This window comes from Leptodactylus fuscus, chromosome 4 (genome assembly GCF_031893055.1).
Source record: "Leptodactylus fuscus isolate aLepFus1 chromosome 4, aLepFus1.hap2, whole genome shotgun sequence".
Classification (NCBI taxonomy): domain Eukaryota; kingdom Metazoa; phylum Chordata; class Amphibia; order Anura; family Leptodactylidae; genus Leptodactylus; species Leptodactylus fuscus.
Window position 1 is genome coordinate 55,967,106 of NC_134268.1, and position 10,886 is coordinate 55,977,991.

Genomic DNA, 10,886 nt, shown 5'->3' on the forward strand with positions numbered 1-10,886 from the left:
ATTGCAGTATAAGTCCTCCACACTGTGCTCTATATACAGATTATTTGTATATGGGAAGCGGAGTTGTTGGTGTTATATAGGCTGCCATTGGGACCCATTTAGTTTTTGTAACCGCTAGATTACTATATTCTCTAGTTTCTATATTCCCTACTATAATACTGTACATACGTTTATTTCGGTGCAATATATCTGCTGTGTGTCTTTGTGAAAGACTCATCAAACGTTCCATTAACCTAGACGTAACGCACATTACAGAGAACGCCCCCTGTGTTGAATCATGTTCAGACTTGGGTTTTATGGCTGCAAGTGGGAGTTCGGTGTAAAGTCCTTGTCCCTGCAGTATTCTCATACTTACAGGACTGGCTCACACTGAATACAAACCCTGAATGTATATGAAGGTGAAATGTTAAATCAACATGTCTTGCAGATTCCACTTTGAAGATGTTCTCTACAAGTCAGAAGTCTCTGCAGAGGAGCGTGTCATTCTCCAATATGGTAAGTGTATGAGGAGAGTACAGCTGGCATTGTAAGCCCAGTAGTCCTTTATATGAGAAGAAACCTCTTATCCATAAAATCCAATAATCCCTAAATCTCACATTTGTTTTCAGAAAAGCAGAAAGAACATCATAGGAAGTTATTAGGGCTGGATCTGATGAAACATTTCCTAGTACTGTAGCATATTGTGCTTTGTCTTGGGATTCTTTACCCTCACAATGAGTTTTTTATTTATTTTTTTTGTGCTCATGCAGTAACTCAGGATATCTCATGATATGGCCCCTTTCAGGTGACAGTTTGCTACAATGACACGTTTCCTATCCACAAGATGGGGAATAAGTGCTGGATCACTTAGTGGTCTGACTACTGACTGGCCCAAAAGTTGCCCTGAATTCTTCATGTGAATGGGGCGCTTATGTGCACACGTGGCCATAGACCTCATTCCCCAGCAGCCTCATAGAAGTGTATGGAGCACTGCTCAACACAAGCTGCACTTCAGCCAGAGGATTCCAATTTAAAGAAGTCTGTCACTAGAACCCAACCCCACAGATGGATAGGTTAGCGTCACACAAATCAGATTGTGCTTTACTCTTGTCTCTGTACCCCAAATCTTTCCTCACTTCCTCTGTACCCAAAATATCACAGTTTTTGTCAATGTGCAAATGAGCTCTTTGGAGCAATAAGGGAGTTGCTGTGTACTACTTTGGAGCATGTTGGTAGGCACCAATTCACAAGGCAAAAAGATTTGTCAGGTGACCCTAACCTATGTGATATGCTGGGCCAGCTGAGAGCATGGTTAGTATTATATGAGCAGAAGGATATAGACAATGCCTTATGTCACACCAGGACATACTCAATACAATATTATATACAGTGTCCTGCTTTTTACCAAATGCTATGTTAAAAAATAAAAATATAAGTTGTAATTTAATGGGTTTTTCCGTTTCAGATCAATATTAAGAGTTAAATATTGTTTGTTTAATAGAAATGTATAGAACTTTCCAATATACTTTCTGTATCAATTCCTCACAGTTTTCTAGATCTCTGCTTGTTACCATCCATTGTTAACTCCCAGTGGATAAAAATCAGTCCAGAGCCATGTGATGTACAGTACAGTCCAGGGCCATGTGATGTACAGTACAGTCCAGGGCCATGTGATGTACAGTACAGTCCAGGGCCATGTGATGTACAGTACAGTCCAGGGCCATGTGATGTACAGTACAGTCCAGGGCCATGTGATGTACAGTACAGTCCAGGGCCATGTGATGTACAGTACAGTCCATGGTCATGTGATGTACAGTACAGTCCAGGGCCATGTGATGTACAGTACAGTCCAGGGCCATGTGATGTACAGTACAGTCCAGGGCCATGTGATGTACAGTACAGTCCAGGGCCATGTGATGTACAGTACAGTCCAGAGCCATGTGATGTACAGTACAGTCCAGGGCCATGTGATGTACAGTACAGTCCAGGGCCATGTGATGTACAGTACAGTCCAGGGCCATGTGATGTACAGTCCAGGGCCAAATTTGCCTACACCAGACAACATGGTTTCCAAAAAGAGACACGGTATCCTCCTGCCTAGTCCTAGCCACTGTTTTGTGGGTTTTTTTCTGGGTGACTTTTCCACCTTTGTCAATGACCTTCTTTTACAGGAGAAGTCTTGTATAGAATTTCTTCTTTCTTTTTTCCTACCAGGCATTGTCGTCTTGTGTCCTCTTACCTGGTGATACAACGGTGTTGTGCTCCTCGTGGGATAATAATGTGTGCGTATTTCTACATGTATTTTGACACATTAAATCACATTAAAACCTATCCACTTCATATAGACTGTACTTTGTTCTATGTCCAGATATTTTTACTCTATTGCTTTTGGAAGAAGACAAGATACATTGATGGGACACGATGATGCTGTTAGCAAGATTCACTGGTGCAACAACAGACTCTTCACTGCCTCTTGGGACTCTACAGTAAAGGTGAGTACGGGGTCAGTATAGGATCTAGGATACATTACATAGAAAGCATTGCATTGGACTCATAAGTCAGACGGCTTTTCCACTGACGTCCAATGGGAATCCATCATGATGTCTATCGTTTTACCTGCAAAATTGCTTCATGCACGACTTTTTGTGGAATCCAACCCCCCCTTAACACTCATATCTTCTCAGGTGTGGAACTGTGTACCCACTGATGTGTGCGGAACCAAGAGGAACAACTTTGAATTGCTGGCAGAATTGGAGCATGACGCCGGTGTAAGTTTCTCATTTTTTGAGAACTTCTTATACACCAGGGGTAGGGAACCTTTGGCTCTCCAGCTGCTGTGAAACTACAACTCCCAGCATGCTCCATTCACTTCCATGGGAGTTCCCAGAACAGCAGAGCCAGTATGCATGCTGGGAGTTGTAGTTTTGTAACAGCTGGAGAGCCGTACGTTCCCTACCCCTGTTATACACAGTCACATTAATGTGACCACCTGTCAAAATCCAGAATAACCACCTTTGGCAGAGCGGACCGCTGCTAGACGTGCAGGAAGAGAGGGGATGTTGTGATGATGTCACTGGGATGTTGAGCCATGCCGACTTCAGTGCTGTGGCAAGCTGCGCTAGGTTACACGATTGAGCATCCATGCCGCAAACAACCCGATAGAGGTGGTCCCACAGATTCTTGATTGGGTTCAAGTCTGGGGAATTTGTTGGCCAAAGGAGTACAGTAAACTCATCCTGGTGCTCCTCGAACCACGCACGTACACTGAGAGCTTTATGACACGTCGCATTGTCCTGCTGGTAGATGCCATCATCCTGAGGAAAAACATTTCGCATGTAGTGGTGACCATGGTCCGCAAGGATAGATGCAGACTTGTGTTGATCCATCGTGCCTTCCACAATGATGAGTGCACCCAGACAGCTGATGACAGTAGGCAGTGGTCACATTAATATGACTGGACTGTGTATCTCATCTGTGGTCCAGTATTTTGTAATTATTTGTAACAGTATTTTTAACTTTTAAGAGGAGACATTGGTCGGGTGGGGTTGGTAATGGTGTTTCTCCTCGCAGAGACTAGCTGAGGTATGGATTCCTGCAGACCAGGCATTGCCCCGTGCGAAAAATAGTATGCAAAATGGTTATCTTCCAGGAGCGAGAAAGCTATGTCTCTAGTGCAACTATTGAGGGTAGCTAGATTTGTTAGGTCCAATAAAAATGTATACTTTAACTTTCTATAGGTATCTATGGGTAAGCGTATGCCAATTGGGTAACTAATTACCATATTTTTGTCTAGTTTATGGACAATTATTTTGCTGTTATTCACTTATATGAAAAAAAAAATCCCACTTCATCTTTATAATCTATGTTTATAGGTAAATACCATCAACGTGAGCTCTGATGGATCATTGTTGGCATCCGGAACGAAAGAAGGTGTCGTCAGCATCTGGGATATAGCAGAGTCCTGTGTGTTGCATCAGCTTCCTTGCCACAATGGATCAGTGCATGACATTGCTCTAAGTCCTGGTACGTGTTTAATAAATAAAGCATTTTGACATTTTTTTTTGTTTTGTTTGTTTGGTTACCTTTTAAAGGGGTTTTGAGGGATACACCATTAATGACCAGTTCTTTAGATCCTTAAATTCGAAGTAGCAGATCGGTGGTGATCTGTTTCCATGCACCCCCACTGATCAGCCGATGTCATTATATGGACACCTCAGTATTAGAAATGTGCATTCATTTTCATGGTGTGTGTGTGTATGTATGTGTGTGTGTATATATATATATATATATATATATATATATTTATTTACACACACACACACCGTAGACAGGGGAGATTATTGTTAGTGTTGCTGCTACTATTTTATATGTAAGATCTTTTATATAGTCGTAATAAAAGTGGAAGATTTATAGCCAATTGTTCCTTCATTGTAGTCTGAGGCTGTGCTTTCAGAATGACAATTATGGGTAGAAGTTATTACTAAATCACATTTTGCAGATGCCAGACATGTACTTTCTGCTGGAGAAGATGGCTGCCTAAAGATCATAGACGTGCAAACTGGAATGCTAATCTCTTCTCTGTCCTCTGGAGAAAGACAAAGGTAATATGTCTTACATCTGCGACTGTAATGCACTTCCAGTGGGCCACACAATGCGTCCAGGTTATGCCGTCACCTGTTAGCTAAACTGAATACAGTATCCGTAATGCGCCCATAAAGGCAATACAACAGTAAAAAGCCAATGGCCTAGTTTTACTACTGTGGTTACAACTAGACACTGGCATACATGCGGCACATGTAGATTGGACTAAATATTTTGACCTGCTATTCAAGTGGGCGTGGAATCTTAGAAAAAGGGGGTGTGGCTTAAAGGCACCCTAATGTTGAAAAATGTTTGCACAAAGTAAACCAACTCAAAGGTGATGCAAATGCAGACGAGGCCGACTAAAGATACATGTGATAAATCTGCTGCATGCTCACACTGCCTAGGCTGACACTGTGTAATTCTGGGCCATTGTGTCTCCTCACAGGGTCATTTCCAAGCCTGATGCATTCATTTTGTCATTGCATACACTGGATAGACCGATAGCAAATCCTCAGCTAGAGAAAAAAAATTTTTAGCCATGTTACTGCATTTCTGCATAATAAAGATTTCTTGACAGGATTGTCTGCTGTAGTGGGACATGTAGAAGAATCTTTACAATATTTCCAGGTTTCAGCTGATCTTTCTGCTCATTCGTTCATGTAGATGCTTCTGCTGGAATGGTCAGACTGTTCTGTCAGGCAATGACACCGGCGAATTACTAGTGTGGGACCTTCTGGGTGGAAGAATTCTTGAAAGGATGACGGGTCATGCAGGTAAAATTACTAAACATATAACATGTGTGCGTGCTCCAGCCAAATATGGACCACTGTTTACCTATCAACATGTTACAAGTTCGGGTAGCCTTAGGCCTCATGCTTAGGACGAGTGTGCAAGCCGAGGCTCTTCCGATGCTCCATTTAGATGGTTCTATCATGTTCGGTGTCATTGCAATGGAACCCATTTACTGAAATCAGTGGGGGAGAGAAGCCACTCAGATGTCATCAGAGTACATTCTGCTATGAAATCGGTTTCTCCTCGGTATGCACAATAGGTCATGTGCATGTAGCTTAAGGCAAGGGCTACACAACGACTTATAGCCATGCAGTGCTAACATTGCAAATGATATACTGTCAGGATCCATGCCGTCTGTTCTTGTCAACTTGCGGGTCACATTCACCATCATTGGGTGTAATGTGGTAGCTTTTCCTATTACGCTCTATGGTATTCAGTGCCCATAGCCAGTTGCCTCTCCCACATTGTGCCAGGACACCACCCTTATGCTTCCTACAGGGAAAATGACCATTGCATATCACTTGGCACTGCAGGATCCATTTAACATATGTCCTCTGACACCCCAAACCACATAAACCGAACACTCTTTTGGACTCTGTCCATATAATGAATGCTTAGGAGCAAGGAGCTTTCCTATCACATACAGTAAACATACATTACAGCAAGGGTATGTTTACACTCAGTCTTTTGCAGGTGGATTTTGATGCAGAATTCACCTCAAAATCTGCCTTCAAAAAAGGCTCCCATTCACTTCAGTGGCAGCCGCTTGTTTTTTTCCCCCCTCTAGTGATTTATTTATTTATTTTTCTTCTTCTTCTTCTTCTCCCTTCCCGCTAGTGGGAAAAATAAGCGACATGCCCTATTTTGTCACGGATTTTGTGGCTTGAGACTCTCTCCCGATTAGGTCCATTCATTTGGGCCTAATCAGGAGCGGGATGGCGATGTACTGCGGATAATTCACACGGCAGACGAAGTTTCCACCATGTGAACATACCCTTACAGTACAGTAAATAACTTTTGAAAATGTGCCATAATAAATGTAGTGTTAGGGCGATTAATGTTTCTGGACGCTTAACCCTTGCACTCTTGTCAGGCAGCACATTATCAGAAATGGGGCATGACTTGTGACACTGTACACCAATGATGCACCTAAAGTTTTTTTGTTTTTTTAAAGACATTAAGCCATCTAATAGGTAAAGTTAAATTTAGAAAGTCTAAAGATTCCCCAGATTTATCATTCAGCATTAGACCCTTTGGTAAATCTGGCACAGGAAAAGACTGTCTAATCTGTTTGATTTAGTTTTAAGGCCCATTCACACGGTCAGTATCTTTAAAACCAGTGGCAGGTCCGAAACACAGTTGAGATGCAAAGTTTCTCATTTTACATTTCTCTTGCTCGATTCCACGTCGGGTTTTGGAAAATACTGACCATGTGAAAGTGTCTAACCAGATTACTAAATCTGCTCCCAGTGGAAAAGCCACTTGTATATTTATTTGCAGGAGGTGAAGGTTGCTCCTTCATAAAGCAGATGACACAGTAGGTTTGGTATCTATATATTACTGTATGTTTTGTAGTATCTCTTCTTCTCTATAACCTCAGATTTTCTCTCTGTCTTAGATGCTGTGACCTGTATGTGGATGAACGAGCCTTGCAACACTATAATCACAGGATCAGCAGACAGACAGATTTTACTCTGGAAGCTGCAGTACTGAGCTGTCACTTTCCACTTCTCCGGACTTGAAGATTTTAAAAAGCAATGTTTTATGTAACGTGCAATGTTGTGCAATGCTGCTTCAAAGAATGTGCCTTGACCATTCCACTATACCATACAGTACATGTCGTGTAACTTCCCTTCTGGTTATCCTCTATATGGACTGTCCCTACAGCTTTTAGAACTGGAAATAATTGCTGATGGTGTGTGTGTGTATACATATATACACACACCATCATATATACTGTTATATATGTGCTCCTCCCACTGTCTTATTAATCAAAACCAACATAGCCTCTGCTAAAAGTCAGGGACACATGTGGCGAGTTTGCAGCAAGATGGCTACCATGAAATCACCACAATGTGCAGTACCAGTGTAGTGGATGAGAGTTACACAATTCCCATCCACACACTAGAGAAAAACCCCTGCCATGCAAAGTTTCTAGCGCTGCGGGTTTTGAAGTATGCCATTTATTGCTTGCTATTTCCATCCTTTTGTGATTTACACGTTGAAAGCTGGGCCTGCCATCCAGAATCGCTGCCGAAAAGCCACGGTGACAATCTACAGATTTGAGCTGGTTTGGTGCCAGAAACCCAGCAGCCGCCCGAAGGGGTTTTTTTTTTTACAGGACTTTCAGACAACTTTGGATTTTTTTCTGGCAGTATATACATTTTCTAATATACTTTATTAGCAAATTTTGGTTCCTTTGTTGTGACATCATGTATTTCTTTCTCTTTGCCTTTTTTCTCGATTGAGACCTATGCCTACTTCTCACTGTGTATAGGATTGGGTTTGTAATAAGGGTGGGGGAGGGTCACTCCAGCTCTATCTGTAGTAGAGATGAGCGAGTACTATTCGAAACGGCCATTTTGAATAGCACACACCCATAGGAATGAATGGAAGCGGCCGGCACGCAGACTTTGCCGGCTGCTTAAGCCCCTGCATGCCGGTTACGTCCATTCACTCCAGTTTCGAATAGTACTTGCTTATCTCTAATCTGTAGCATAATAATACATAGGAACCTGCTTCTGGTGTTATATGAAAGAGGAGATTCTTCAGGGCAGTCAGTGTGATCTCTGGAAATAATACTGAACTACAATGACCAGTTAAATCAGAATCGTGTTTCTATATTTTATACTGCCTGAGATTTAACTGTTGAAGTGACATCACCCCCTCCCCCCAGCCCATCCACCATACACAGTGAGAAACAGGAGATGGCTCTCAAGAGAGGCAAGGGGAAGAATATAGAAATGCAGGATTTCATAGAAATACTGTAATACAATTTATTAACACAAATGTTGCCAGAAGGTGAAAAGTTTTTGACAGTTTAGTTACATGTTACAGATTGGTGACCAGATCTTCTGCTTTTTGTTGCAGCAGCGCCATCTCCTGCCTCATAGGCCGCTAAGTAATGTCACATGCTCAGCTGTATTCAGTCACATTTACAGTATATACTATGGGGAGCAGTGAAGAGACTGCATTGCTCATATTACTGATTCATGCAGACACCACCAATCTGTATGTTGATGATACAATATATAGATTGATGGTCTGTGCTATGGAGAAGCAATATCTTAACCTTGGAAAAACCCTTTAAGTTTAAGGTTATGTGTAAAATACACAAAAAATGCAGGGGGGGCAGCAAAATTACTTGCATTTTTCAGTTTTGCAATCTGTGGATAGAGTCAAATGAAATCTCATTCACTTTGCTGAGCCTGTAACATGCCGTATTTCTACTTTTGACCTAAGACTAAGGCCCCATTGTAGCAAGCCACAGACAGAAAAGACCTTGGAGGAAAGGCGTCGCAGTATTCTTCACAGAAAGTCTGCAGCGTTTTTGCCACTGTTATACACATATGGAAACAGTCAGCATTGCTGTAGGTATAATTGACATACTGTAACTTTTTTCTGCAATGTGTGGATGGGATTAGCCGCTTTGCAAGTAGTGTAAAATGCTCCGTTTTTGCAATGTGTGGTCCCGGCTGTTGGTTGTGTAAATGTGGGGCAAGTCTGGCCCATCTGTGGTTCTGGGGTGAACTATGGGGTGGTCGCACTATGACCACTAAACTGCTAGAACAATGCAAAGGGAAAGCTGTTGATATTTTAGTACTCTCTCAGACACTCCAGCGAGCTGTTTTTTGTGTGTTTGCTAGGAGGGCAGGCCCTTCTACATCTCTGTATATTAACTGTGTGGTTTGCTGAATTATACATTGACTTCTGTCCTCACTATCTGTAAAAGGTGTATAATGCCTATGAAGGATGGCTGACTGTGCACCTCAAGTTATAGGGTCCAATCACTATATACACCCTAAAGGCAAAAACCTCTCATTATATTACATTGTAGGTGAAAATCAGCCCCAGGTTTAGATCCCTTTAGATAATGACATCTTTTAGATGATCCAATGATAAAGTAGCCACTAAATGTCATAGATTAGGGGGTTCTAAAGAAGACCATGTATGCTAAAATAGACAAATAGCAGCTTTACCCAACTGTAAGGATCCATGCACACGGAGGAAAATGGTGAGGAATTTGGTGTGGAATTTCAGCTCTAGCAGAAGTCAATGGGAGGGGTTTTTTCAGCGCTGAAATGCCACACCAAATTCCTCACCATTTTCCTCCGTATGAACCTAAGGGTTCTGTGACATGTTCTTGGCGGTTCCAGAGTGTGGTGTCCTGTATTTCACAGGGAAATTCAAGTATTAAATAGATATTCATGAAACAAAACAAAAAAATAATTGCACAATGCTATAAAATAAAAGGTAGAATATTCACTTTACTGATCACCCTGTGCTGGTATTCTGGGCCATATTCACACTACTGAGGCCTGTCCGGGAAACTTGGCCTGTGTGTGGGTAATACTTCTCAAAGTTATGAGGCAGTGACCTCCCAAAAGGCACTAAAGTGTCAGCTTTGTCAGTACAGTAGTGATCTAGCCATTTGGGAGCTCTCTGTATCCGTTCCACTGACATAGCCAGGTTTAGTCTGGGAAATGTTGTCTACATAGTGTTTCTCCAGACAAGACTGTGTTGTGTGAATATAGCCTGAGGGCCCCTTCACACGGAGTTTACGCTCTGTGTATTCTGTCTACGTGCTGTGTATTCTGTACATTTTACACGTGTAAAAATACACGTGTAAAATGTAGTTAGCCACAATGGCTAACTACATTTTACAAATGTATTTTTACACGTGTAAAATGTACAGAATACACAGCACGTAGACAGAATACACAGAGCGTAAACTCCGTGTGAAGGGGCCCTGATACTCCATGGGTCACCCGACTCGCTGTTCTTTCTGCTGAGTTGTAGACGTATCAATGAAGTGAATCACTGGTTTTAAATGTTGATGTGTAGATGATATCAGGATGGAGACCAGCAGGTGACCAGAGAAGCACTGGAATAGTTGTAACATAGGGCCGGTAAAATATGTCAGGACTGTGAAGTCTATAGTCCAAACCTCTGACTCCTGCTCCTTCATAAATGGCTGACCGCCCTGGTCAGTCTGAAGCCGTAAAGATCCCCTAATTCATTAAAAAGCCAGTGACTGAATTGTTATGAAAGTAAATATGGAATATTCTATACATCTCATTATACAATCTCATTATTTATATAGTGTAATAAAAAAAAAAAAATTAAGGCTGGAATCAGAAACTCTTCCATGACTCCCAACTTCACAGTCCTCATTTATTTTATAGCATTCAAAGGTGGTTTTTTTTACACTTTATCTGGCTGGACAACCCCTTTAAGTAGAATGTCAGGAAAGCAAACAAGTCCTCATGAAATAATGTCTGTCAGTATGCCAATCTTAGTAACATCTGTTC

The 10,886-nt window shown here is 41.8% G+C and overlaps 1 protein-coding gene across 3 annotated transcripts in view; it reads left to right on the forward strand.

Moving 5' to 3' along the window:
* The window catches only part of NSMAF (neutral sphingomyelinase activation associated factor), a 51,707-nt gene extending 43,887 nt beyond the window's left edge, over nt 1-7,820 (forward strand). For all 3 annotated transcript variants that reach the window (XM_075270513.1, XM_075270514.1, XM_075270515.1), the window contains 8 exons: nt 428-495; nt 2,194-2,261; nt 2,348-2,471; nt 2,664-2,747; nt 3,852-4,002; nt 4,478-4,580; nt 5,227-5,336; nt 6,974-7,820. In XM_075270513.1, the coding sequence (XP_075126614.1) occupies nt 428-495; nt 2,194-2,261; nt 2,348-2,471; nt 2,664-2,747; nt 3,852-4,002; nt 4,478-4,580; nt 5,227-5,336; nt 6,974-7,068 (803 nt within the window). In that variant the 3' untranslated portion in view covers nt 7,069-7,820. The remainder of the gene's footprint in view (nt 1-427; nt 496-2,193; nt 2,262-2,347; nt 2,472-2,663; nt 2,748-3,851; nt 4,003-4,477; nt 4,581-5,226; nt 5,337-6,973) is intronic.
* Nucleotides 7,821-10,886: the final 3,066 nt, after the last annotated feature.